Source organism: Opisthocomus hoazin, chromosome 14 (genome assembly GCF_030867145.1).
Source record: "Opisthocomus hoazin isolate bOpiHoa1 chromosome 14, bOpiHoa1.hap1, whole genome shotgun sequence".
NCBI lineage: Eukaryota > Metazoa > Chordata > Aves > Opisthocomiformes > Opisthocomidae > Opisthocomus > Opisthocomus hoazin.
The window spans coordinates 6,710,043-6,734,935 of NC_134427.1; the positions used below are offsets into that span (position 1 = coordinate 6,710,043).

The window sequence follows — 24,893 nt, forward strand, 5'->3', positions numbered from 1 at the left end:
GCTAAGAGTATGGATGTAAGTACTAATGGCAAGCCAAAAATAACTAGTGTTAATACTTATTATTTCTGAATCCCTGATATGTGCTTGCCAAGAATCGGGGAGTTGATAGAGTGTGAGAAATGTTTGGAAGGGCTTTTGGAAATCATCTAGTACAGCCTCCTGCTTGAAGCAGGATTATCGGCACACTAGATGGAGTCAGCTGAGACTTGTCAAACCAAGTGCTGAAAACCTGCGTAACCTCCTGGGTAACCCATTCCAGCGCTGCCCTGTCTTCCTAGCATAGAAATTTTTTTCCTAACATTTAAGCTGAAGGTTTGGACTGCTGTGTCTTGTTTTACCTTCTGCCATGATCAAGCAGCATTTGACTCAGGTTTTGTGATTCACCTTCAGGCAGCTGAAGGTCGCTGTTCGATCCCTCCTAGCCCTTCCTTCACAAGAGCAAACAAGCCCAACTCTTTCAACCTCTTTGTAGTTCATGTGAACAATCATTTCATAGGTCATCTGAAAGAAAAATCAAGACAAAATATATTAAGAAACTGAATTTTCTTCCTTTCATAAAGAAGAAATATAGAGACTATGAATTAATTTGGGGTTTTGTACAAAAAGTAAGTTTTGCAAAGGCAGGGGATTGGAAACGTAGGAAGCAGTGATTTTAGTGTATTATCTGAAGATGGTCAAAATTAGAATTGCAGATTAAATATAAATTCTGTAGGGTAAGAATTAACGTTTAGTTACATCAGTAGTCAGCTACAGGCAGGGAGATTTTTAACTGCATAAAGCCAGACGGGATGATTAAGCCATTTTCAGAAGGAAAGGCAGCTTAACTGCTGGCTAAACTGCTAGGATTAGACCCAGAGTATCTGGGGCTGAGTGGTTTGCTTAAATACTGACTCTGGACTTGAGCCTGGATATTTTAAAGATGCTTAGTGAGATTTTCAGCATCACTTGGATGTACAGGAAATAACTTGACTAGCCATCTATCAGTTTTGGGGGGGAGGATTGAAAAACCTTTATGCTCTTGCCTGTACTCATATGCTACACTGGAAGTAGTAATGGAAGTAACATGACTGGTTTTTATCAGGGTTTGTTGTGTCCTTGTAAGTTTTTTGGTGTTGTCTTGGGTGCATGCGTAATACCTAGTACTGGAGTCATGATGCCAAGATCATGCTTCTTTGTTTCGTGAATTTAGACAAGATTTGGGTGTGTGGACAGATGCCTGCTTGTTCTTAACAGCTTCTGTATCAAACTGCATAATCACACCTTTTTTTTTCCTGCATCGTAAACCTAGCACTGTTACTTGGTGTGTCTTTGCTGTGTATTTCAAAATAGGGTATGTTTAAGCATTCTTTGTGTCACTTGTAAGAGGTGAATAATCTGTCCCTTAACTTTTTAAAAAATTTTCCTCTTTTTGTGGGGGGCGGTGGTCATAGTGGTGTTTGTTTTTGTGTAAGCCCCCTTTTTCAAGCTGAGCAGAACTCGTCGATTTTTGGTGTCGTTTTGCTCATGCGAGGAGGTTAGGTCCCAGTACCACGTGGTTACTGGTACAGGATGGACCTTCATCTGCAGCCTCTACAAGCTATTGTGCACCAACCTAAAGGTTGCCTTCCCTCTCTTGGGCGGCTCCATGGGATACTCACAGATAATGTTGAAAAGATCGGCCTCTACGGAACGGTCCAATGTGACGTGTACCCAGTCTGTGTGAGGTAGGTAAAGGCTGCTCGATTGCTCCTGTGCTCTGCGCCCGTTCTCTCCTCGCGTTGCAGCCAGCGTCTCTGTTTGCTCCGACGGTTAGCAGTGTAGTCCCATACATTTTCTCCTTGCTGTTATTTTATACTCTTACCAGCCTTCAATAGAATACGGAACTCAATTTCTTTCTCCCATTCATCTTTCTTCCATATATTCACCTTTCATTTCGCGAGTGGCTGGATGATATTGTTAAACAGCTTAGGTGAAATTAGATTGTAGATGTAGATTTTACTGCTCTACAAGTTATCTACTAAGTTAACTAATGTTTTATTTACAAAAGTATAAGTGCTGTGCATTTGTTAGAGACTTCAAAATGTAATATTGTGAGGAAATGGGCTTGGTTGGATGTAAATTATTTTTCGCAGTGATAAATTTGTATGAAGATGCTCCCTTTTTTTATTTTCACTTTTTTTTTAGAAACCTGAGGGGGTTTTAGTGACACAATTTAATATGCAATACAGTCTATCTGAGGCTTATCTCTGTCATGAATCTTATCAGTTAGCCCTTGGCAAACTGCAGGCTAAAATCCTGTGAAGTATCCTCGTTTTCAAAAAAAAAAAAGAAATTACGAACCCTCATGGTTACTGTTGCTTTGTTTTGGTTTCTGCAAAGATTCTGAAACCTTCTATCACATCTCCTTTTTACTCTCTAAAGAGGTGGACATTTAGCAGCAGATTTAACCTTTTGTGCTTCCTCTTATGAAGCAGAAATAAAACAATAGGAATAAAATAATTTGAAAAAATAATTTGATTCCAAGCAGACAGGTGAAACTGAGAAGAAACTCAGAAGTGTACAAAGATAGTCATCTGCAAATGTACATATGTATTTCATAATAAAATATTGCAGTATGCTGTTAACCCCTTCAATAAAGTTGAGAGATCTAGTGAAGGCAAATGAGAATGAAATTCATATTCTCAGCAACTGTTGCACAGAATACTCCCATTACATCAACTGTCTTGTCTGCAAAGCTGACAGGGATGACGCTGGATGAGGAGCATCCAAGAAAAAATGAAAATTATTTTGGTGCTTAAAAATCTTCCTAAGGATAAAAATTTGGTATTTTGTGTAATAAAGTATTTTCAGAAAACTTGGAATTTGCTGGAACGATATTGTTTACAAAAAACTATAGTTGCCCTAAACCTAAAGTTGGCTTCTCTGTTTCAAAAATATTTTGGGAGAAGTGTTGAAAATTGTTCAATAATCAATTTCAGCGTTTTTTGTAGGAAAATGTTTTGGTTCTTCATTTAGTCAGTTTATCAGAATTTCATTTTAATATTATTTTTAAGATTTTTGGTGAACATTTTTAGACCTGTATTTTTAATTCAGACTTCAGATGACAAAAATTTTTGAAATGCCCTACTATGAGAGTGTTTTTAAATAATAATTAGAATTTACACCTTGTTAGAATATATAACTATTTATACGTTATGTAGGTATATATATACACACACTATGAACAAATAATTTGCTGGTAGTGTCTTTAAATTGCAAAATCATAATTGTTTTCATATGCTAATCAATATGCATAGGACCACATATGAACAGTAATAATATGATAGCCATTTTTACTGGATTACTATAAAGCTTATGAATTTCAAGACATCATACGGGTAGTCATTACCTATGTTTTAAATAAAATTTAAAAGTCTTGGATACCAGCTGTTTACATTAACTACTGTGTCATTTTTTCCAGTGACACTTTGCATGTTAAAAGACAGAAACTGTTGCTTCTTTAAGTGATAAAACATGGTTATGTACACATACATAAACACATAGACTTATTTTAAAGCATATAAGGCATTTTTATTTCACATTCAGAAGGTTCCTTCAGTGAACAGTCTTGTGATCATATGTTTTTGACAACATAGAAGAGAAGGGGATGATCTTCTTTTAAGAGGTACTGGGTGACTTGAACTGTTTTAATGGTTCTTCTGCTGGGCTGCTAAATGGTTGCACCAGTCGCATCAAACAGCTGTAACAGAACGTGCACTGATCACAACCCAGAGTGACCTTTTCATTTGCTCATCATTAAGCTGAAGTCCGTAGACCTTTCAGCCTGATGCAGATTTTTTTTCAAGGCACCCTGCTGTACTTTTTCTGTTTAAAGTTTTGAATCATTACCTGTTTTAAGGATCTCCTGTGCCCTGCAGGAATTGTGACATTTACCAGTCCTTCCCACTGGACTTCCCAGGCATTACGGCTGTCTCACACCATGCTGGGTTTGAAGTACATAAGGGTTGGTTTTGAACTATAACTCAGAAGAGACACAATAAATCAAATTGCAGTTAGCACTTTGACTCTTTTTTACTGTTTGTGCATCTGTATTGTTCAAAGACTATTAAATGCATTCTCGGCAAAAATTGAGAAGGGAGATATGAAAATACTTTGCATACCTCAGAGTATTTCTCTTCCTTGGTTTTTTGCCTTCTGTATTATAGATGCCATGTTCCACCCTTTGCAAGCAGGCTGTCTTATGACATAATTGTCTAAACTGCAGTCAGTAGAACACTTGGAGTATAAGTGGCAAGATTTGCACACTTTATGAAAAAAATCTGTAACAAATGTTGTACTAAAGCTTTTTAAAAATTTTCATTTACAGTTTGCTTTTCCGTTACTGCTGAGCAGGATATTCCAAAATCACAGATATAAAATTCATAGAATTAAAAAAAGATTTTTAAAAGTTCCATCCTCACAAAAAAAGTCTGTAGAGATGCCTTTCTCTACCCAAAGCCTAACTAAATTTTCTATTGAAATATTAGGTTGAAAAACTGAAGAAATTTGGTAATTGTTTTTTTTCATTCATCATAAAGAGCTGATGAAGTAGTTTAAGAGCCTAAAAAAATGTCATTTGTTCTGTAAGTTTACATCATTGTTTGCTGAGTATCTAGTGCAAGAGCAGTACTTGGACACCAACAAGAATTATCATCCATGTTCAGCAAAGTCTCAGTCCTCTTGTGTAGAAAATGCTGTCTAGAACATCTAGTTAAAGAGGATACAAACGAAAAGGTAATATATCCTTTGATCAAAAGTTTAGTTCAACAAAACAGGCTTTGCATTGTTTGCTCTGCAGTCCGATTCACTCTGCTCCTGGTGGATGCTGGACAAGCTGTTCATCATTTTCATGGCTTTGGCTTTAAAAGCCAGCAGAATTCCTTAGCTTTAGCAGCTATAGGAAAATAGAAGCAAAAGGAGGGTGATACTCAAAAGGCCACAGTGCCTAGTGAATCACAAATAGGTGTAAACTGTTAACACACTCTGTTATTTGTAAAGATGAAACTAGTTCAAGAGTGAAAAAATATTCCCTAAGATGAAATTGAAGGAGCTTGTAGTTAAAACTGTTTACATACAGCAAAACATAATTCTAAAGGCCATTGCCAGCTTCGGGCAAAAAATATCTGGTGGATTAATGTTATTTTAGTGGCATTAAGGATGTACTTTCCTAATCATTTTAGCTGGCAGCAAAATCTGTGTAAGTCCCTACCCTCTCCCACCCCAGACAGAGGCTCCTGACTTTCTTCCATCTAAATTCATAATTTCCTTGTTTGTATGGTAAAACTAGTTTTGGAGTAAATAAACTACATTTCTGAAAGGGAAAAAAGTTGGAAAGAAAAGTAATGTTTACTTTGTAGCACAAAACATTATTTTCAAGGCTAGAAGGCATCTAAGAGGAGATGAGGGATTCTAAAGTCTGTTCCATGTGACAAAGATCACTCAACAACCCTCATCCTTATTAGCAAATCAAGACCTCTGTGTTCAGAAGATGCTTAAGGCCAAGATTTGTCCCTGAATGACTTGCTCATTTTTCTGTACTCTCAGTATTGACCTGTTCTGAGCCTCTTCTGCTTGCTACGTTATACACAGCCAAGCTACCCCTGCCCTGTCCTTCCCTTCTGTCCCTTCAGACCGGAGAAGGGTGAAGAGCAGAATTTAAATTCCAAAATCTTGCTGAGCAGCTTTCCATAAGGTGTCATTACTGTTTCCCGTCCAGCCAAGTGAATATTCATATATTTCTTCAAGCTTTACATTCACACACATTGTAGGAGCTGAGTAAATGGGCTGTTACCTAGAATTTGTGATATGTGGCTAGTGCAAGAGTTGAGAAAGTACGGATGATTTTCTGTTTCTGCTCAGAATAGATCTGCTCAGTAGTTCTTAGTTCCCCTGCTCATAGTTACATACGCAGCTCCTTTTCAATTAGAGCAGGAGTTGGAGTATGGTATCAGTGTTATCTTCAAGAGAATTTTAGTGTAGTCTAAGTTTTGTATGTCAGGGAAGAAGAGCTGATAGATAACGTATTAAGGAAATTAACATCTGACAGAGAGGTCAGGGAACACAGGAGGATTGTGAGCAAGTGATGCCAAGTAGTTAACTTTCAGAAACAATGCAGTAACCTAGTGAGACTACAAAGCACAGAACAGCAGTTCTCACTGCTCAGTGGAGCTGGAGAAGTGTGGTTTTCCCACAGAGTTTTTCAGAGATTTTCAACTAGCAGTGCTTAAAAGACAACTTACAAACATTCAACAAAATATTTTTTTAAATGTGTAAACAATATGAAGATTGTATCACTGCCTGAGAAAACCAGCGACAACCAATGTTAACCTTGGCATTGCTTCCTCTGGAGCTCCTTTCATAAATGGTAAATAATTTCGTAAAAGTTTATAACTCTGATATTGAGAAGTTGAAAGATGCCAATTAGTTTTCCATTTTTGACATTTGTCCAGAGAGTGCAACACTTGTGGGTTGTAATAAGTTATCATCTGTTAATTGGTGACCTCAAGAGCATTTTTGTTAGAAATAGTGGCGTAAAGAAATCTCCGTCAGTTAGAATATCTTAACTTCTTTTTAGCTCTATATTGCTTATTTTTATATTAAAATAAAGTGAAATTGTTATTTAAAACTTCTGGAACTTGCACTGAGAACTGGATACATATTCTCATTACTAATAGGATATATTCTTCATTGTCTATCGAGCCAGACCTCATCTTGCTTGTAGTACAGATGAGAGCATTTTTTTTACAGTCCTCTTCATAATGCATAATACAGGCTGTTAGCACTGTCGCAGCTCATTGTTTAGTCAGGGTTTGTAGTTATGCACCTGGGAAAGGTAGAAAAGCTTGACCTTAGGAAGAAGTTATCATGTGTATATAGATAGTTTGCTTCTGGAACAGTTGTGTCCATGTTTATATAATTGCATTTTTTTACTAAATAGGAATTCATTTAGGTAGTCAGACTCATTTGGAAGTAATATTTTGGTGTATGGTCTTAAAAAGCCCTAGAGTTTTTACACCTGTTTTTAAAAAGCCAGACAATAATAGTACACCTAAACATCGTTGTGCCCTTAGTCCTTGCAAAAGTGCAGTTAAGGCAGTACTAAAATAGTTGCAGGTTCTTAGGAACTATCTGAATACCAGGGGCGTGTGCTGTGATCACACGCTACCCCTGCCCTGCTTGCTTTGAGGTCCTTGTTGGCCCGTCAGAAGGAACTGTGTTGATCGGGAAGGGATACGTTGGCAGATTTTGCAAGCAAAATAGATCAGGATTATGGAGTAATCAACTGTTAATTTTTGCGTTCCGATAATCTAAGACAGTTGTTGCTGAAATAGCACAGGAAGCCTTAGAAAATGACAGTCCTCAGACCCAAGTATTAATAAGTAGAAACTATTTTGAGCTCTTTAATGAAAACTTGTTGCCCGCTTACAGCATTAGCTGCTTCTATACTTTTATTCTTTATATGAACATAAAAGGTCAAGTTCTGCCTTATTTGAGCGCCAAAGTCTCGATGTTGAACCATAAAGGAGTTGTCTGTGCTCAGCCAAGAAAGAAATTCAGCTACCAAGGTAAAATATAATCACTTTCAGGAACTTGGGCTGTCATGTATAGTTTAAATTATTTTCTTGTAGGAATTCTTTTAATAAGCAACAGTTTCATACTCATATAATGTGCATATGCCTTCATTGCAAATAATTCACCGCAAAAGTCACACGCAGTGTCTAGCTATCGTCAGCTGGGTGTGTAGAGAAGTAACAGATAGCGATGAGAGCATCTTGCCAGGCTCAGACAAGAGCTTTTCTTTAACGTTGTACGATGAAGGTGCAGCTGGGCACAAAAGACTACAGCCTGTGCCAGCCGGTCATACAGGAATGGTGTAGTTTTAAGTTTTCTCATAGCATATTCAATTCCATTTAAATATTGCAAAATGCTGAATTGTAAATGTTAACCTAGCCATGAATAAAAAATGCTGATATTTTATTTAATCAAAAAATAATTATGGATAGTCTGCCTTTATTGTATTATTTAAAATATTTCATTTTACATGTAGACTACAAGTTATTGCAGAGTTGAGTTTTTTTATATATATAATGAGAATTTGTTTCTGATGCATAAAAAATACAGGAGAGAGACTTTTGCAGGCTACAAGGAAAACTGTTTGCTTTTGACAAGCACTGTCAATTGTCTGGGTGTGGAGAAAAACTGTGGTAGCTAGTTTCCATGAAAGAGCAGGAAATTCTTGCTTCTCAGGAGCATTATCCAACTCCTGTTCTGAAAGAAATTCCTCTATAGAGAAGAGAGCCTTCTCTTTTCTCACTAGCTTTGAGTTCATTACTTTCATGTTGTATGCAAAGAATGAAGCATCTATACATGGGAGATGCAGCTTCCAATATTTAACCTGCTAATGGATGAAAATGAGAAGTGGAGGTGGGGGTGATCCTGCTGAGGCAAGCTCACTCTTACGCCACGCTTTACAAAAATGTGATAAGGAAAAGCTAGAAAGCTTCCCCTTTGACTTTCATCTGGCAGGTTTTGATTGTAACTTTGTATAGGAATTGGTATTGACTCCTATCAGGCAGCTTCGGAGAAGAGGTGAAGAGCCTTCTCTCCTGACTTTCTGTGTGTTTTGTCAAATCGTATACTTCCATCTGAAGTGCGAAGTGAAGGCTGATGTCAAGAAATGCCTTCAGCACAAGCTGGTGCTGGTCTCTCGCGACTTTCTTCTTTCCTAAAAGTATCAGATTAGATTGTAAAATGATGGCAATCTAGCTGGACATAAACACGTTTGTTGCAGGCTCAGCAGCCATTACATATCATTAGTGGAAGGAGGCGAGGGGCAAGGGGACCACTTCAATGTCAGTTTGAGTCTTTTTAAGGACAGATGCATTCGGATGAGAAGATGCGAACTTTATGGCTGCTTGTGTACTTGAAGTTCAGAACCGATTACTGTCTTTATTTCTTTGTCCTGTTTGTAACCTTACAGTCAACATATTTTCAAAGCAAATACAAATTGTAAGAGCAGTAGTGTTAATAGGGGAGCTGGGAATAGGGCATTTTGGAAGCCATTTTAAATTATATTATTTATGAAGAGTATGGTTTGTTACCACCAGACCAAATCTGTTCAAAAAGTGAATACATATTTTTGCGGTGTCACACGCTTTTCCTTAACAGTAAAATGGTAGGTACAATTAAAATAGGGAAAGATATCAGCAAGTCTGTCCTCTCTGACATGAAATGGTTTTTATTAGAGGATCTAATTTTACTGTTGGACAACTGCTGAAAATGTATGTGTAGTCGTGAAAGGAGAGACACATTCTCTGTGTTTTGAGGTTTAGGGTTTTTCTTTCCTGAAGCAGATCTAGTTGACTTACTTTGAAATTTGTTCTGCCCTTCTGATTCATAAGATATATCTTTTGCGCTGTAGATGAGATGAAATAAATGTTACAAATTAGAAGTTCAAGGGAAAATATCTGAACAAATGTAATTTTATTGCACTGGATCTCTGTTCTGTTTCTTTGTTACTGTTACTCAGACCTGACCTTCTTCCAGGATTTGACACCTCATATATCTTGTTCTTTTTTTGTGCTATTTTATGAAGTACTTTCAGTTGTCTCATTTGGTTTAAAACAAATCATACATTTATGTCCTAAATGTTTCACTAGTCAGAATAATTAAGTTGATCAGGTCTGGGAGCATTGGAAGGAAAATAATGTGGTCATTGAAGCATTCACGCTCAAATGGGAACCTGAGTTCATTCAGATATCAAATCTAATAATTGCTTTACACCTGTATACACACTCCCAGTGAGCAAGTCCACGTGAAAGGTTTAGTGGTACACTTTCAATACTCTGTTTCAAGGGAATTTTAGTACTGTTTTTAAAAGACTAAGTTGTTTTGACATTTTTCAACTTAGTTGTTGTTGGTTTTGTGTACAGGCTGTAGTTTAGCTGACTACTCATCTTTATGCACTGGAAAATGTTTTTGCATGAGAATTTCTTACTAGAGGTATGATATGAATAAGGTATTACAAATCACATTTAATAGCAATCAGAAAAATATGAAGACTATTGTCTGAGTTTCACTGCTTTGAAACAATTTATTAGCCAAGTTAAAATTTACTGTATACAGTTTAACACTATTCAAAGTATAAAACTCTGAGTTTATAGGTGATTGTGTATGTAGCACAGCATAAGGGTTGTAGGGATACCCATAGCCGTGATTGCAGCTTGAAAAAGGCAATTTCATAAGGATGAGCTAAAAATCAGCATTTTTTGTGACATTGTATGAAAAATGAAGCAATAATTATAGCTTCTCAGTTTGACTGAATTGTGTGACAGATCTCCATGAATGCCGGTGGTACACGCTGTCACAAAAATTCAAGCAAATTTTATCACAAACAAGAATAAAAAATTACTGACTAGGAAAATGACAGCTATTCATAGCAGGTTTCAGTAATTCCAAACTCAAATGCTGGTCACAGTGTGCTTGTTACTGGAGAGGATTTGAACTGATGCAATCGTTCCTCTTCATCTTCTTTTTATTTTCCTACCTTTATAAGTTTAGTTCTCAGCAGAGAATTCAAACTGAAAAAGAAATGGAAAATGGCTGTATATGTGCATTGTACTGACATGAAGGCCTATTTTTGTCTGTAATTTTAAAGGCCAATTACCCTTGGAGGAAAGGAGAAAAATAGATTGATTTGTCTTGTAACCCCTGAGGCAGGCATGTGTTATCTCAAACTAAGGCTTTTCCATTGCATTTTTTGTGGAAAATCTTTCAATGCATATCCCAAGTGGTACTATTAACAAAGAAAGCAAAGTCAAATTAAAATATTAAATAGATCATTTTAAGGTTTGAGTAATCTTAGCCTATTGGGCCAGTTCTTTTTTTTTTTTTTTAATCTTTGAGAAGCAAGCAATACTAAAATTTATTTTAAAAAGGTTGCTTAAAAATAGGGTTTACAAATCCATTTTAAATTCCATAAATACTTAACCTTACTAGATTTTCTTCAGCTCTAAGTAGGATAAGTATTTATTTACTTCATGGAATTGTGATACAGATGGTCAACATCCTAGATTTTGGTTGCAAAAATGTGACTTCTGTTGTGTTCATATACTGTGTTGGCTGTGGTCACAGCTGGATTGCACTGAGCTGGTAAATGTCATCACACATGCCATTTCACATTTAAACTTCTCACATCATTCATTTTTAAAGTATATTTGTGTATAACACATAGAATATAAATAAATGTGTTTTCTACTGATTTTCTGCATTTTCATACAACACAAAGGCTACAATGAACGGTCCCCAGCAAGCTAGGTCTGAGTGGCAGCAGTAAGATTAGATGTGTCTTTGTTCCCTCTTAATCTGAGTGAAACTCATTTGTGTCAGGACTTAAATCCTTTAGATCGCCCTGTTTCAGACCTGGCTCTGTACTACAGGCCCTCTGGCTATTAATGACTTTTATTTAGCAAGTTAAAAAGAATCCAAACATCCACATATCTTCTCAGTGAGAAATTGTGCACATAGGCTGGTCTGGGAACCTTCTTAGAATGAAAGTACTGTGTGTTACCTAAGTGACTCAAACCTTTGAAGGAGATATTTTCAAACAGAATACATATCTACATACAGATCTGTCTTACTTTAAGGCTTACTATGTTACGATGATAATTTTGACACTCCCGACTTCTGCAGGTAACTCAGGAGATGGGTGTATTTCTGCCTTTTTCTCAGGAGGACTGTTCGGTCTTGAGAGACGTCCTTTTAAGTCAGTTACAATGCTCCTTAATAATTTTTCTTTCTATCCCAGAAATCTTCTGAATAGCTATACTGACCCATTTTTTTTGTTCCTCCTTATTTTTTCTACATTTTTTCTTACCCTTCAACACTTTTTCTTATGTATGAATATATTGGTAAACATCCCACTAACCAGGTCAAAAACATAATTTTTAAATTATTGTAAGGTCAACAAATGATGTGTTGATAATTAACAAGTTTGGGCTATTTATATGTGCTGTCTGGTTTTCAGGGCTTTAAAAGTAAGAATAATAAAAAAAAAAAGCCCCAAACCTGTGCTATTTCTTTGGCCTAAGGGTAAGTTTCTTTTTCTCCATCAGAACAACATATACTGTGTATACGCTCAGGTTATCACTCAGCTTTCACATGAAAGTGTGGGGGTGGACCTAAACCAAAGTAAAATAGGCTTTATAGAATATGACCTCACAGCTAAAGGGTTTGCTTGAAATAGCAATGTTTTCTTTGAAATTGATGCTAAAACAACCATTTTAGCGGTCATTTAAGTTTGTCAAGAATTTCAGATTCTGTTTAGGAGAAAAAAAAGCTGAGAATGAGGATGTTGTATCGCTTCATCTTTTCTCATTTTTGGTTACAAAAATATCAAATCCGAATGAATGTAAAATGACCCAGTGTGATGTTGATAAAGCATCTAGTTCATATTTTGCCAGGCATATGTAAGGTGCCTGCTGAGGTTGAAATAAGAGTGTTTCAAATACCAAAGGATTAAAAGAAAACATATTAACCATACAATTTCCCTTAACCCAGTTAGAAAACTGTTTTATTTGCTTGTTTCATCTCAGTGCAATAAAGATCTTTGGGAAAGTGCTGTCTATTTCAGAGAGTTCTTTCTGCGGTGTTATTTTGGCTGCATTTTTCCCATAACTGATTTTTACCTCATTGCTATTTTTTTATAAAGGCCACACATTTTGAAAGATCAATTTGAAATCAAATCTCAGAGACGGACTGAATCTTAACAGAATTGAGGTTAGGAGAGCCATTTTCTCTGAAGGTGCTGTTTCTCAAAAGGATTTTGTTCTAGGCACTGACAACAGTTTTGAAGCACTTAATTTCCTCGACTAGCTCCTTTCCCCATTGGTGTTCTCTAATGATGCCACAGGTAAGGGCCAGGCAATACAGGGAACAGTGTTCAGCTGTAGGTGTGAAAGAGGTGCTGGAGACTGATGGGCTTCCCTGCTGTCTTACACTGTATCAATTCTGCTGCTTTCTTATGTTACACCAGTTCCAATTTCCAAAAAGATTTGTCTTTCAGTGTTGGTAAGCTAAGCTGATGAAAGCACGTGCAGTCAATAAAGAAAAATAGCAAAGCTTAATTCTTGCCATGGGTTGCTCTTTAAAGCAATTGATAATATGCTGTTACATCAAATGGCATTGTAACTTGGCTTCAGTTTTCCCTATGCATACATGGCTCAGGGAGAAAACTAGTGGCTACCCAGGCTAAAGAGATTTAGCTTTATTCTAACTTGTCCCAGTATTAATCAGTGACACAATATAGAAAATCTTTAGTTATCTCTGTCAGGAAGAAAGTGACACTTGTAAAATGCAGTTCAGATTTCCACATTTTCTTTAAAGAAGAAATGCCAATATCATCAATGTCGTAGAAGCAGTGTTTGCTCCTTGGAATCATCATCTGTTCATCCATTTAAAACATTTTCAAATGTCCAACTTATTCTTTGTGTAATCATTCTGTACTTATAGGAAGTTATCTTGCTTTTGTGATTGTTTTCTGTGTTATATATGTTTGTGGTGCTTGCTGAAGTACCTGGGCGTGTAGGAGTATTTTCCCTTGGGCTGCTCAGAAAAACAACATGTGTTTCAGTAGGATTTCCCAGTGAACAAAATTTTACATGAATGAATAAATAAATATTTTATGTAAATGCTTTCATTGATTCCCAGAGGCATTGGCCCTACAAATTCCCTTACAACATGCATTTCTGCATCTTTTGCATAGTCAAAATTACTCCAAAAAAGACAAAATTTTAAATATTTTATTCATTGCTGGGGGTTCTACCTGCTTCATATGATCATTTTCAAGTCAGTTCAAGCTGGTACCTTCTTTCTCTGAGCATTAAACGCCTGTTATTATTGTCAGCTATGGGAAGGTTAATTCTTTCACCTTGGGGTGGTTAGTTGGGAGAGGAAAAAAAAGGAGGGGGGGGGGGAGAAAAAAAGTCTAGTGACTGTGTGAGTTAATGGTGTGAGCTTTTTAAATAAATTAGCATTTCAGAGTTGTTCTTAGTGGGGCTCATACCCTCCAGCATGTGCTCCAGCACAGCAGTTGCAAGCTGAGCACCCAGTGCTGTACGCTGCCTCTCTTCCAGTTTCAACATTTTGACACTATTTTAAGCTCTTATTAATGTGATTAGCATAGCATTTATTAATTAAGGCATTCTTTAAAATATGTGTTGTTCAGGTATGAGGGTCCTGTGACCCCTGTCTTTGAGGAGGGCAAAATAGTTGTGGTAGTATTTATTCCTGAAAAGCCCAGGATACTTTCTAGCCCGTTTTCCTACAACATGTAGGTGCTTTGCCTTCTGCATATAGATTAATGTTTGTTTTAAAAACAAAAAAGGGCAAAAACTAGTTATCTGGACCAGTCATGTCTGGTTTTGTGGGGGTTTTGTGTGATTATGGGGGTTTGTTGTTGCTGATTTTTTAATGCTAATTAAGGGGTGCTGCAGTTATTTACATTTGGGAGGAACTTAGATACTTTGCTGATGAGCACTCTAGGAAAGTCTGCAGGGAAATAAGATTTGAAAATCAGTCTAGTGTTTGAAATGACTGCTGTAATTAAGGGACAAAGAAACACTTTTAATACTTTGACTGAAAAAACCCAATATTTAATCCTGGAGAATTAGTCAACTAAGGTACCGAGCCCCAGGTACCACTTTATAATACGTTTATTTTTTTAATATAAGGCATGTCAAAGAGAGAACTTTTTTTGTGATTGTTACAGGATAATACAAATTCCATTTGAGTACTTTTGAGGTATGGTTTTGTAGACTGTCTTTTTCTATTACCAGATATCTCAGTCTCATGACTAGTCCATTCAGTTGGAGAACATCTATATTATTACTAGCATTGATTGCTCATAAAAAGTAAGGCTTATAATTAGGAGAGCACAAAGTTACTACCTGGAAGAGAGGATAAGAAGAAAGTGAAATGGAAAAGTCACTTAATCTTAGTATTGCAGTTCTGCAAAATATAATTTATTTTTTTCCTAACGTAACAGAATTTTATGTTGATAACAAGCTACTGAGTTAATAAATCTGTTGCAGCTATTGAGACTTCTCTTTTAATAACAGAACTAACGAAGGAGCATTATGGAAAGGAAAAATACATTTTGTAGTGTATAGTTTTTTCAGAAATATTTTCCTCCCCCTTATCAATGTGTCTTTAATTGGCTGTAATTTCTACTTTTATACACACAGAGTAGAAGGGAGAACGTCTTAAGGGTGAAGTTGTCAAATTTCATAAAATTAAAATACATTGTCTAAAAAATAACTGTTTAGATTTTTTTGTTGTTTACTTCATGGCATGTATTTATTGTACTTATACACTAAGCTGCTTATGGTTTTGCTTATTTTTTTTACATCAGTAGATTCATATTATGTGGTGAATGACGTTTATGTATCACAAGCACCTCTACAAATATCTTATATGTTATAGATTTTATTTATTCTCAGCTCGGTACTATATTGAGTGCAAGAAGACTTGAGCAAGTAATTGTTATAAGAAAGTCCATGTATTTCTTCTAGTGGAGGTGTAAAGTTTTGTGTGGTCCAAGATTACATTCCAATATAATTGTTGTTTAACCTGGGAGCCAGCAACTTGCTCTTCCCACCCGTCCGGTGGGATGGGGAGGAGAATGGATGAAAAGTAAAATTTGTGGGTTGAGATAAAGACAGTTTAATAAAACAACAAAGGAAGGAATAATAATAATAAAGAATATGCAAAACAAGCTGTGCACAATACAGTTTTTCTCACTGCCCAATGACCGACTGCGCAGCCAGTCCCCCAGCAGCGATCGTGGAATTCGCAGAACTTGCAGATTCCTGCCCCCCGGCCAACCCCCATTCACAACCTAAGCGTCAGCTCCATGGCGTGGAGCATTTCCACTGGCCAGCTCGGGCCTGCTTGCCCGGCTGTGCTCCCTCCCAGCTCCTGCATGCCTGCTCACTAGCTGAATATGGGAGATGGGAAAAAGTCCTTGATTTCTCAGCGACAATTAAAAACATCATTGTTATCAACACTGTTCTCGTACTAAATCCAAAATACAGCAGCCACTAGGAAGAAAATTAACTCTATCCCAGCTGAAACCAGGCCAATTATATAGACTAAAAAGGAACTACTGATTTGATTTCTCAGCATTGAATTGTATATTTACTTCATTTGAATTTGATCCAGCTAGCTAGAAGATGAAGATTATCTTATGATGTAAAAATATGCTTTGTCTTCCATTTTAATCCTTCATTGCTCTGCCTTTTACTGCAACAAGAAAAGGTCCATTCAGCTGATTGAGAAACCACTTTTAAGTTCATATGTTAATTTCTGAGCTAGATTATGATGTCTGTAATATGAGCATTGTGGATGCTTCTTAAATGCCCTACTTTTAAAAGAGATGGACTTCTGATGTTAAAGTAAGAAACAAATTTTTCATCTGCATAGGTAGATGGGTTACCCAGAAGGCATGACTGTACATACAGAAACTATTATCATATTTTCCAGTCATTTTTACATGCTTCTAAAGTATATACCTGAGCCTTTTGGCAATGATTTTTTTTATATTAGCCTCCAGATTTTTCAGATATGTTAAAGCTTTCACCTTGATAGTAACTAAATCTTATCGTCTCACCCCTCTATTTATAATAAGCTGAAAAATTTATCAAAGTGTGATTTATATCCTACTTGCCTTTGTTTTAGTTAGATTTTCTATAAAGTGCTCTAAGATTTTCAGAAAAATCTCTTGCACGTGCTGACATTGTTTCTCACTGGTGATAACTGAATCATTGTATCCCAGTTTCCTTGATTAGAAAAACTTTGTGGTTCTTTCCAGTCTCTCTTGAATCTTTCAGATTTTGTGTTCCTATCTCTAGAAAATTATAATTACTTCCATTTGAAAACTGGAAGTAATTTACAAGAATATATTACTTCTGCTAATTGGGAAAATGCTTTGTCATCAGCTGAAGAAGAGAATTACAATGCTTCTGTTTTTTACAGTTTTGTGTTTTATTTAAGTCCCTACTCAATTGTGCAATTACAGGAGAATTTGAACCATCATTTGCAGAAAATGTTTGTCTCTACCATGATGACAAAAAACAGAAAGGAGAAAAATCTAAAACAACAAGTATGAAGAAATCAACATTTCTTAGACTCTCTTAACCTGTTTTTAACCTGTACAGTTGACAATCTTGAAATTATATCAAGAATTAGTCTGCTGGTGAAGGCGCTTGTCCCCACTGAGAGCGAGTATCACTAGACTATTTACTATTCACTGTTTACAGAGGAACATCAGCACGTTTGAGTTGATAGCTCTTCTCCTTGGGTTTTAGACAGCATTTTTATTCTTTAATTTCCAGTGCCTAGTGACACTGCAACCAGTGGAGAGATTTATTCCCGTGCAAAGCAGATTGACTTAGGGTAATTTGAATACTTTATGCATGGATAGATTCATTAGGAAAAGGAGGCAAGGCAGAACTATAAAAAGAACTAATAATCTTGCTAAAGGAGCCGTTAATTCCCTATAGCATTGGAGACACTTTCACTGAACAGGGATAAGGAAGGTTGATTTTGCAGAGCCTGTGCAGTCTCCACAGGCGTCCTCTGTTCTTTGTCCAGAAACAGATCACTGAGATGACTTTCTTTGTCTTTTCCAGAATGTTATTTAATGTGCTAGGACCATTTGGCTTTGTTAGCTTAGAACAGTATCACAAAATGGTTGAGATTGGAAAGGACTTCTGGCGGTCATCTTGGCCAGCCCCCTGCTCAGCAGGGTCACCTCAGGCTAGTTGTCCAGGACCATGTCTAGACTTTCAGTATCTCTAAGAAGGGAGACTCGACAGCCTCCCTGGACAACCTATTCCTGTTGGAGTCTCCTGCTTTATGCCCGAACTGTCCACCTTTGTAGTTTCGTGCTCTTCCACAGCAGTACCAGTACCACCAGCTTCCACAGTCTGCTGCATTGTGGAAACAGTGAGCTAAATCAGCTCATTTGGGAAAAAGCTGAGAAAACCTGCTTGCCTGCAGTTCATCTGTCAGACTTTTTGCTTCTGAAGTGACTGTTGTTTTGTAATATTCCAGGACTGCGTAGGAGTTCCAGCCGTGTATTAGGACACCCTGATGCTGTAACAACGTAGATAACCGTACTGCTGCAAACAAAGAGCAGCAACCTGCGTATGACAGGAGAGAGTAGAAGAGGCTAGGTCAGAAGTACGCAGTCCCAGAAAAAATAATAAAAACATTGCGTAGCAAGACCATGTTTTAAAAAAGAAAGATCAAAACCTCCAGAAAACGAAGTGGGTGTTAATTTTCTGCCCCTTTTTGTGTGTGTGCATGTGTATATTCATTACTTTAAAATTTTATTTTGAAGGCATTTAGGAATGTGGCTGGTACTTCATGATTGTTTTCCTGTGATAGAGACGTATTTATTATTCATTGCAATAATTACTGTGTAATATTTTATACCAAAAGTTGTTCACATTGCACAATCAGGAAATGCTTAGGAAGTGGCTGATTTAACTATTCTGTTTTTAACTCTGGACCAAATTATGGTGAATACTGTTCGTGCTTTTATACTTGTAGCATCTGGTAGGCTTTTCACCACCACACTGGTCAGTACATTCGCGTGGAACTTGGAATGTATTCTACCAGAGCTTCTGTGCATAAATTGTTTATAAAATAAGATTTGTACTCAGATTTTTAGTTATTGTGTGCTGTTTCCAAGGGGACCGTGTTTCAGGATTCTCCTAATGCTTTCATCAACCAGCTTCTCTGATCAAGAAAGTAATTTATTGCTGATTGCAGAACTCTTGAACTCAGTCTGGCAGCTGCAGTGTGAAACTTCTCTGATCCAGTCTCCTAGTTACTTATTTACATATCATTTGAAATGATTTTCAGGGCTGTTTGAAAACCTCTTGACATTGCATTATCCATGTTTCAAATCTTATGGTGATTTATTTTTTCCTCTCTTTGTATTACAGATAACAGACGAGTAACTTTGGAAAGGTCTCGTTCTCGCCACAACGGAGCAATTGCAGCTGTATGATTCTTCTGATGCCAAAGAATTAGTGAATTGTTTTATTTACAATTAAACAGATATACTTTGAAAAGAGTTTATCATACAAATTGGCAATGATCATAAAGGAATACTGATATTGATTAAATGAGAAGGTGTATAAACATTACGTATTTTAAAAGCTATTGCTAAATAATCCACATACTGTATCTTATTACCCCAACTACCAAGATCTGTAAACAGTGTTAAACAGTAGGATATCTATCTCATTTTCTTGTGTTCTTTCTTTTTTATTTTTTCCTTTTTTTTTTTTTTTTAAAGCTGGCAACTTACATGAAAGGAGTTGGGGATTTCTAGGTTATGTTTTATACGAGTAAAAAAATACAAATTTGTTGAAAGAATACAGCTGTGGATTCCATTTGCAGTTCTGATTTGGACATGAAAGGAAAAACATAATAAAATTGTATGTTAATAAATTCAGAGATGAGCTGATCTACATTACCAGAATCTTTTTTTGTAACCATAAAAAAGCAACACACAGCCCCAGTCAGGTTGCTGAATCGTATCTCAGCGTAAGGCCTGGTGGATTCAGCTATTTTGGCTGCACATAGGATATACCACATATCTACACTTTTGGTGATATGATGATGTATAGTTAGTTATCACTGCTGAAAAAATTTAAATAAAACAGAGCATAGGATTTTACCAAAATTAAATGGTATCAAGGGCAGGATATGTTTTTAACTGTATCTAAGGAGGGATTTTTCTAATTATGCACTTATATATTCTTTATAAAGATATCTGGGGGAAAAATACGATTGTCCTATTTTAATTACGCTAAAAATACCTTTGTGTAGGTTTTTAGAGACAAGCTACATAATGAAGTTATTCAGAACTGCCTCTTGAGTTTTTCCTCTGTTTCTCAGGTAAAATATGTAGCGGGATCTCTACTGGTGGATTTTAGTGCTGAGGGTTTAGCAGCTAAGAACAAATTTTCTACCTGGAGCACTCTATAGCAGTGATCAATGATTGCAGCAGTCTGATTTTTCGGGAAGCTCCTCCCGTTCTCCTTTGCATACAGGCCCCTGCACTGCAGTACCTCAGGTGAGCAGTCAGTTCCGTAGCTGACACTGTGTACGTTCTGCCACTCGATGGGGAGCGATGGTTCCCTTTTCTCCCCAGACTCTAGTTGAATGTACAGTCTGTTTGGTGTTCAGGTCAGTCTTCACCATCCTTTTTACTAAAGGTTCGTTGCTTATCTGGATGGGATGGAGGATTTTAAGTGGGAGTTCCAGTGGAACTACTCATACGTTGTTCAGCTATGATATTTAAGAAAATGGGATACAGTGTAGTAGATGGCACTTGTTCTCAAATGATTATTGCTTTTCACTGGTTGATGAATTATGATGAATACTTTTATTGCCTGGTGTTATGGAGAACTTTTTTTTTTGAAGTTATATAAAGAATGTTTGGAAGGTAAGCTGTCACGTTGTTTGCTGTGCACAAACTGCTAGCTCTAGAGGAGCATTCGATACTGGGGCAGTGTAACTTTGCACTACTGCTTGAGCCAAGCATCTTTGTACTGTAGATTCTTTTTGCTTCTCTGGTAAGATACTCTTAAGTCTGTCTGGCTAGTTTGGGATAAATTCTCACAATTTCAGACTACAGTGATCGATATCCAATTATTGTAAGAAATGATACAGCTCCTTTTCAATCTAGTATTGAAATATTTTTTTTTTAATTGTCTTCAAAGGAAACGGGGCTTTTGCCCATTGCTATATCTCTAAACATAGGAATATGGCTTAAGCCTAGTGAAATGTGTGCTGTCAACTAATGCTCTTCCTAAACTGTTTGGCGGTTTTTGTGTTTTTAGTAGCAAACTAGAGAGTTGTATGGTACTTCAGGAAAAAAAAAAATGCATGCGACAGGATTCTGTCTCCCTGTTTATCAGTAAGGGATGCAAAGAATTACATCCTGTTTCGTGTAAGGTCAACATCAACCTTGTCTTGAAGCATAACCTTTTAAAATGGAACTACTAAATTTACAGTTATAAAAATTTGCTTAATGTACAAAGCCAGTTTAAAAGGATTAGGTTCATAATGTCTATATAAATTTGTACTACAATCAACAGTGTATTAGAATTCAAATTTTAAAATGAGCATTTTGCTGGGATTTACAAGTATTGGTATAATCTATATGTGTGAAAACTCAAAAGCTCACAACAGAATCTTTACACTGTAGCAGTAATTATTAGTGCACAAGTTTTTCATTTCCATGGGTTATATTTTTTTTAAAGCTCTGTGAAAGCTGACTACAGATTTTCAAGAACCAAATCTTAGGGGGAAAAAAAAAAGCAAATCCAAAATACCATCATCTGATGCTTCTATTTTACTACTATTTTTTTCGTATTTGAAACATTTATATAATTTAATGGACATATCTGTTAGAACAAAAGTGTCTTTCAAAGGAAAACTAGTGTAGAAGATAATTTATGTAAATATAGGGTGCTCGTATTTATGAAGTCTAAAATATTTTCTGAAATTGATGCTGGTCACTTTGTCTTTTGATAGTTTTTCAGTCTATATTAAATTGCAGATATTTTTAATGTTTTTATTATTGATCTAATTTTCAGAGGTGTCACATGTTTATCTAGAAGTGTAGAAGAGTAGCACCTTTTTCAGAAATGCACTTGCCTTATTTTCTAATTTTAAAAAAATGAAATATATCAGTTAAATTATATTTGTATTCAAAGTTATCCCAGAAAGAAAATCACTGGAGGGTTCATACATAAATTTCTTGCTAATTATGTTTCACTATATGTCCTCTGAGACATTACATTAACAATATACCAGCACATCTGTTTGCATTCACATTTTACCAGTTACAAGTACTGAAGAGGGGTTTTTTTTATGATGTTACACTGTTTACATTTCTTAGTTTATTTAAGAGGAAAATAATCTTACCTTTGCAATGATTTGAAGTAAATTTGCAATTGACATGGGAATGAAATGTTTAAATCATATACAAATATACATCTCTGTTGCTTAACTACTGGCTGTACAGATCAGAAATGTAAAGACACTAGACATTTTTTGCTCAAGTTTTATGCAGTTTGCTGAGAAAAAAGTGCAACACAGTTTGTCATGTATGTTTGTTTGTGATTCAACAAATATCCTTTCCCAGCACCTAAGTGATGTTTTGTTTAAGTGTTAATCATATTAGGGACTGATGCTAAAGCCAAAACAAAATTGGTGCCTCAGAGGGCATTGACAAACAGCTTCAGGAAGTATTCCCAGAAATACTATTACATAATTTGTTCTAGTTTTAGACAACCATGGTCAATATGAAAAAAGTTATCTAAAATTATCTGTTCTTTCTTGAAAATTCAGATACAAATGCAAGCATTCCCATAGTTCCCTTTTGTAATATGCAAATAGTTATGAATATCTGTATGTTTTTGCGTTTTTGTGTGTGGTATATGTACTACCTCAGACAAATGCTGTAAAAAACATCAAGTTTTCATGGTTTCTATCCAAACCACAATTCATCAGCAACCTACTTTAAATTCTTCCCACAATATACAAATGGTTTGCAAAGCTCTGAGAATCTGGCTGAGTTTTAGGTTTGACTCTGGAAATCTTCCTATAGCTTTCATTAAGAAAACTTTGCAATGTTCAGCTTTTGCATCCCTCAGGAAAACCCTGATGGGTGAATTTAGTACTTCCTACATTGAGAATGATACAGTTAGTAAATATTTAAAGCTGGTAATAGTTACGTGGGAGCAAACTTACCTATGTATGTAAATTGCTTCTTATCCATTAAATAAAGGCTTGGCTGAATTATACTTTGACGTTTGCCTTCAGATTGCCCAGAGGTCAGGCATAACAAATGCTAAGCGATAAAGCACTGCAAAGCCCACCTCTTATGTGCCATACTGTATTTGCAAGTTATTCATTTTAAAGTAAGTATTGTAAGAAACCTCTACATCTTTTCTTCTGCAGTATCTACTCACGTGCCCACGCATGCACACAAAATGTAAATAAATAGAAAAACATCAAAGCAGATAAAGCCAAATCTCTCAGCTTCAGGTGTCTCTGTTCCAGATCACATATTGCTTTTGTGCACAAGGAAGGGAGTTGTGTAAGCCTGTGAATTTTACAGTCCTCAGCACCCACTGATGTCGTCAGAAGAAAGTTAAAGGAGAAAGATTTGTTCTTGTAGTGCTTCTTTTAGCACTGTTTGAGGTGATACATATGCCACAGAATGTGAACAATAATCGCTTACAGTTCAGTCAGTCTGCTACCATGCACCATTTGGTTTCCCTTTTGGAAGTCACATGACTCCTGATGCCAAAAAGAAAAAAAAGTGACAAAACTCATGCATTTCTATTTTTTACACAGCTCCGTGTTTGTATGTAATGTTTAAAATAGGAATTTGATGAAATCACAGCCTGGCCATTGTTAATCCATGTATTCTGAAAACTGTAATAAAGATATACATAACATGATTTTGCTAGGTGCGCCGATGTTTTACTTGTTTATAATGATTATTACCTATGGAGTACCATCACCTCAAACTCTGTTTGTGTTGTATAAAAACATCACGCCTGAAATTACTTTCCATTTTGGCTTGCTGGCATTTTACGGATCTCTGGGATTTTTTCTCTAAGGTGTTAAGTGTATTTGCCTTGAATTAGGGGAAGAAGATGCCTTTTCCAATGGAGGAGGACTTGAAGATCATAATATAAAAAGTATATAGTTAAAAACCCCCAATATTAAATCAAGGTGATAGCGCTTTATTTTTACAAAAATAACAATAAAAGGGAATCACTAAACAAATTACATGAGTCCATATTTATTTTAAGTGGGTGGAATCCAGTACAGACTTTTTAAGACAGACACAGAGTGAGTCAGTTATTATTGGTGTTTTCCAAATTATTTACTTCACTTGGTCACAAAATGATCTTAACAGAATAGAAACTTGACAGCCTTTTGCCTTCAGAATTGTACATTACACCTTAAACAACTTGATGTCACCACACCAGGCTGAACTGCACAACAGTATAGAGAGATAGCACTGAATTTATGCAATATGTACTAAAGATTCTATTTGTATGGGATTCTAATGAATATGATCAGCCATGCTGATATAACACTCCTTAAGTTACGTTTTATATGTGGAAAAGATAAGCCAAGGGATGGTCAAAGGCACCGTTTTCTTTTTAACAAGCTGATCTATAGTTAGAATGCGCTATTTGATACATGGTGAAGCAGTAGAGGTTTATTTTCTTATGGGATTAACATAAAAAAAAAGAAAACTTTTAAGTGCCAGCTATAAATGGAAATGCTGTGATTGTCGTGATTAAGCAAAATGTGATAATGGTGTCCTGCATATACCTTATTCTTTTTCCTTATTTTTAGGTTAATGTTCTTGACTTTCTAGTGTAGGGGTCTGGGATTCCCATCATCCTCTCAGATATTTTTGCCTTTGGGAGACTGCCAGGCAGAATTTGTCCTGAAACAAGCAGGAGGTACCTTAATACCTTTCTCAATGGTAATGATTTCTGTTGCTTCCTCACATGCTTAGGAAATCCTGTACGTGAACTTCAGATTGGTAGCGAGTTATGGCCCTCTGCCACATAGACAGACTTCTTTCTTACCTTTGGATACTTTCTGTAAATTTGAGCTATACGCCTCTATTTCTTCCAGTCATCATCTCAAAATGAGCCTTTCTACATTTTTTTAAGGAAGTCAAGATTACTGGGCTGTAGTAAAATTATAAAAATACTCAATTGATTTCCTCAAAAGTATTTGATGAGTACTTAATGGCC

General features: G+C 36.2%; 1 protein-coding gene across 4 annotated transcripts in view; it reads left to right on the forward strand.

Annotated features, from left to right (window-relative positions):
* Window positions 1-23,901, forward strand: part of DIAPH2 (diaphanous related formin 2) — a 245,851-nt gene extending 221,950 nt beyond the window's left edge. For all 4 annotated transcript variants that reach the window (XM_075435212.1, XM_075435213.1, XM_075435214.1 and 1 more), the window contains one exon: window positions 19,029-23,901. In XM_075435212.1, the coding sequence (XP_075291327.1) occupies window positions 19,029-19,093 (65 nt within the window). In that variant the 3' untranslated portion in view covers window positions 19,094-23,901. The remainder of the gene's footprint in view (window positions 1-19,028) is intronic.
* Window positions 23,902-24,893: the final 992 nt, after the last annotated feature.